This window comes from Benincasa hispida, chromosome 7, assembly GCF_009727055.1.
Source record: "Benincasa hispida cultivar B227 chromosome 7, ASM972705v1, whole genome shotgun sequence".
Lineage (NCBI taxonomy): Eukaryota > Viridiplantae > Streptophyta > Magnoliopsida > Cucurbitales > Cucurbitaceae > Benincasa > Benincasa hispida.
In genome coordinates this window covers 14,600,762-14,603,811 of record NC_052355.1, presented here as the reverse complement: position 1 = coordinate 14,603,811, position 3,050 = coordinate 14,600,762, and the positions used below count along the sequence as shown (strand labels likewise).

At 29.3% G+C, this 3,050-nt stretch overlaps 1 protein-coding gene across 1 annotated transcript; it reads right to left on the bottom strand.

The window, feature by feature from the left end:
- Positions 1–1,300: 1,300 nt before the first annotated feature.
- On the bottom strand, positions 1,301–2,765 carry LOC120081934 (MLP-like protein 31). Its single transcript, XM_039037119.1, has 2 exons — positions 2,501–2,765; positions 1,301–1,718 (listed from the first exon to the last, which is right to left on the bottom strand). The coding sequence occupies exons 1-2, from the start codon at positions 2,685–2,687 to the stop codon at positions 1,447–1,449; spliced, it is 459 nt and encodes a 152-aa protein (XP_038893047.1). The 5' UTR covers positions 2,688–2,765; the 3' UTR covers positions 1,301–1,446.
- Positions 2,766–3,050: the final 285 nt, after the last annotated feature.

Below are 3,050 nucleotides of genomic sequence, written 5' to 3'. Positions count from 1 at the left end.
TCATAAATTGCTTGTAAGTACAACTGGGCCAAAATTATCGTTTTGCTCATGTAATTAAATCTAACTCCTAATGTACCACTGATTCCTCTAATGAACAACAAGTTATAGTCCAACTATAACCAAACCCCTCTCAGGCTAGGAGAGGGTGTGGCACAACATTATTCAAACCCCAGAATCAGCCATTAAGAGGAAAATTTCTCTACTTACTCTAACTATAGAGAAGAAGTTAATTTCTTATTGTGTAGCTATGTTCCCAACTCCTCAATCAAACAAATCTTCAAAATGTTAGGCATATTGAGTTGGCAAAACTAACCGCTTTCACCTATGTAGATCAAAGAATCGCCTTTATAGGCAGGAGTTCACAACTCATTTGGAATTCAGATCAAGTAACCTATGGTCATCCAGATGAAATATAAGTTTTTTTTTTTAGCAATGGTGTTATATAGAGACTATTCATTTCGTGGTCTAATCTCATACAAATTCTTTGTATTGAATACCCCTGCTCACATACTCCACATGAATGATCAAAATGTTGCAACTATAAAGTGGGTCGTATTCGTAGTGTCACCAGGATAAGTTACCCAATCTTATCTATCTACTACAGACCGTTTAGGTTATCACTTAAATATGATCTACCTATATGTCTCCATATACATATTAAGTAATAGAAAATAACATTGGATCTTAGTTTATTTGGTTTGTGGGTTAATAGAACTAAATGTCAAAAATATATATTTATTTTATTAGACAAATAAAAATTTTTGTACAATACAATTACAAACTACAAGAGCACGAGATTTAGGGCATCATCTCTAACAGTCCCTTATAGTAGGAACTATTTGTGATGATTTTATCAAACTATAGAGACTATTAACGATGTTTTATCTATTTAATAGGACTAAATTCTAACTTTTAAAAGTATAGACCTAAAATTTAACTTTCTACCAATGATCTAATATACAATTTAACCAAGACTAAGAAACTTTCGAGTGACTACGACATATATTTGTCTCTATTGGTATCGTTGAATGTTTTCAAGAGTACCTTTCCATATAAAGACGGGCGACATTTCGAAAGTATTCTAAAATCTCAAGGACTTTTATTGATCTCACTTGTAAGGTCATGTTTTCTATAAAGGAATGGAAACAACAATCTCATTGATTATTCATTCAAATTCTCATAATTCATTACATTTGAAAACTAAAGAAAGATGAATATTATCGATGGAGTTTTTAAATTTTGATTCAAAAATAACTTTTGCAATTTTATTCTCGTGTCATAAAATAGAACAAGAGCACCGTAAATTAAACTGAGCCACATCTCAAATAAGAATATAAGTTATTTCAAATAGGCTGTATATGCATGCAAGCATTTATTATAACCTTATATAGTTGGCGTACATTAATACATAGCATATAGTAGAAGTTGTGTTCATACTTCATATATTTAATTGCCTTTCTGAATATGGTCACTAATGTCTTTGGCAATGGCAAGACAAAGCTCTAGCAAGGAATGTGAATCAGGAATGTTTTCATGAAGTTTCTCATATTCCATTGTCCAGTGAACCACACTTCCCTTACCTTTTGGAATAGCTTGGATGGTATAATTGAAGCTTTTGTAAATCTTTAAAAGGTCTCCTTCTATCTCTTTGAACTTCATCAAATTCTTTTCCTCATCTATAGCTTCAATGACATGCTTTCCCACTTTAGCCTTTCCATCTACAATTAACATACATAAATTAATGGTACTTAACTTTCTAGAGTTTAGTTGATGAAGTTTGATGTAACCTTAAACCATAAACTCTAAACATATGTCTGTATCTGTTTCGTCCATGAATTTTTAAAACTGTTTAACAAGTCTTTTTTGTGTCCAATTGATCCTAAATTTTATGATGTGTTTATTAAGTCTTTTTATCTATTTGATATTTCTAAAACTCACAGATCCAACGATACACAAAAATTATAATTTTGGGGTTTCATTAAACAAAAATTAAATTTATATCTATCAATTCATTTTTAAAATATGGAGTTAGAAAACCCATTAGATATAAAACTAACAATTCAAAAACCTATCTAGAGACAAAAATGAAAGTTTAAACTTCGTTAATTATTTGATTTTTGTTTTTTCACTATTTAAAAATTAAGATTAATATACATCACTTCTACCTATTGATTTTCTTGTTTTGTTATCTTTTTTTCAAAAAAAAAAATATTATTTTTAAGAACCAAGGTTATAAGTTTGAAAACCGAAAAAAGTAAGGTTTTAAAAGTGTCTTTATTCTGTGAAATTTGACTAAGAATTAAAATGCTAGTTAGGATTAGCAAAGATGAAGATTAGGACAAAGAATTTGTAAGAAAATAATTTTAAAAGACTAAATAATTATGACACTTTTAAAACTCGATGAATCAAATAGACACGAACTTCAATGTTTGGAAAGAAAAAACTCGTAATTAATATCATATGCATGCTATAATTTAAATTAAAAATTAAGAAAACACACCAAGAAAGTAGTTCCAATAGACGATTGAACCAACTTTTCCCCAATCACCCTCATGCAACTCACAGCTTTGTACTTTGTCTCCAGAAGCTTTGGGAACATGGTGTAGTCTCTTGTGAAGCAATTCATGAAATTTTGAAGCTGAAGCCTCAATTTCTATATCACCTTCCAATTTTCTTTGGAGAGACATTGTCTTAGTTTGAAATATAAGTTGCTATAGTTCAAGTGTAAAAAAGGTAATGTGTTTTTATTGAACATACAAGCTAGCTTTGCCACTTTGTTACTTATACATAGAGGGTTTCTCTCTTGAGATATTTCAACATATGTCATGTTATAACAACAACGTCGTCATCATTGGACCATCCTTTAGATTATTGTGACTTCAGGGCAATTTGAATTGACTAGAGAAAAAGGTATCTTTTCAAAAAAAGTCATTTTTATTTAAACTATTTTGATAAAAACTATTTTAAATACATTTTGAAAATATTTCAACATGTTATTTTGATATGTTGCTAAATATTTCAATTTTTTTTTATAAATGACTTATATTCAA

Bases quoted from the DNA above. Each gene is read 5' to 3' on its own strand.
- LOC120081934 (XM_039037119.1), bottom strand. From the start codon at position 2,687: ATGTCTCTCCAAAGAAAATTGGAAGGTGATATAGAAATTGAGGCTTCA. The intron at 1,719-2,500 runs GTGTGTTTTCTT...TGTTAATTGTAG, and splicing joins CTATTGGAACTACTTTCTTG to ATGGAAAGGCTAAAGTGGGA.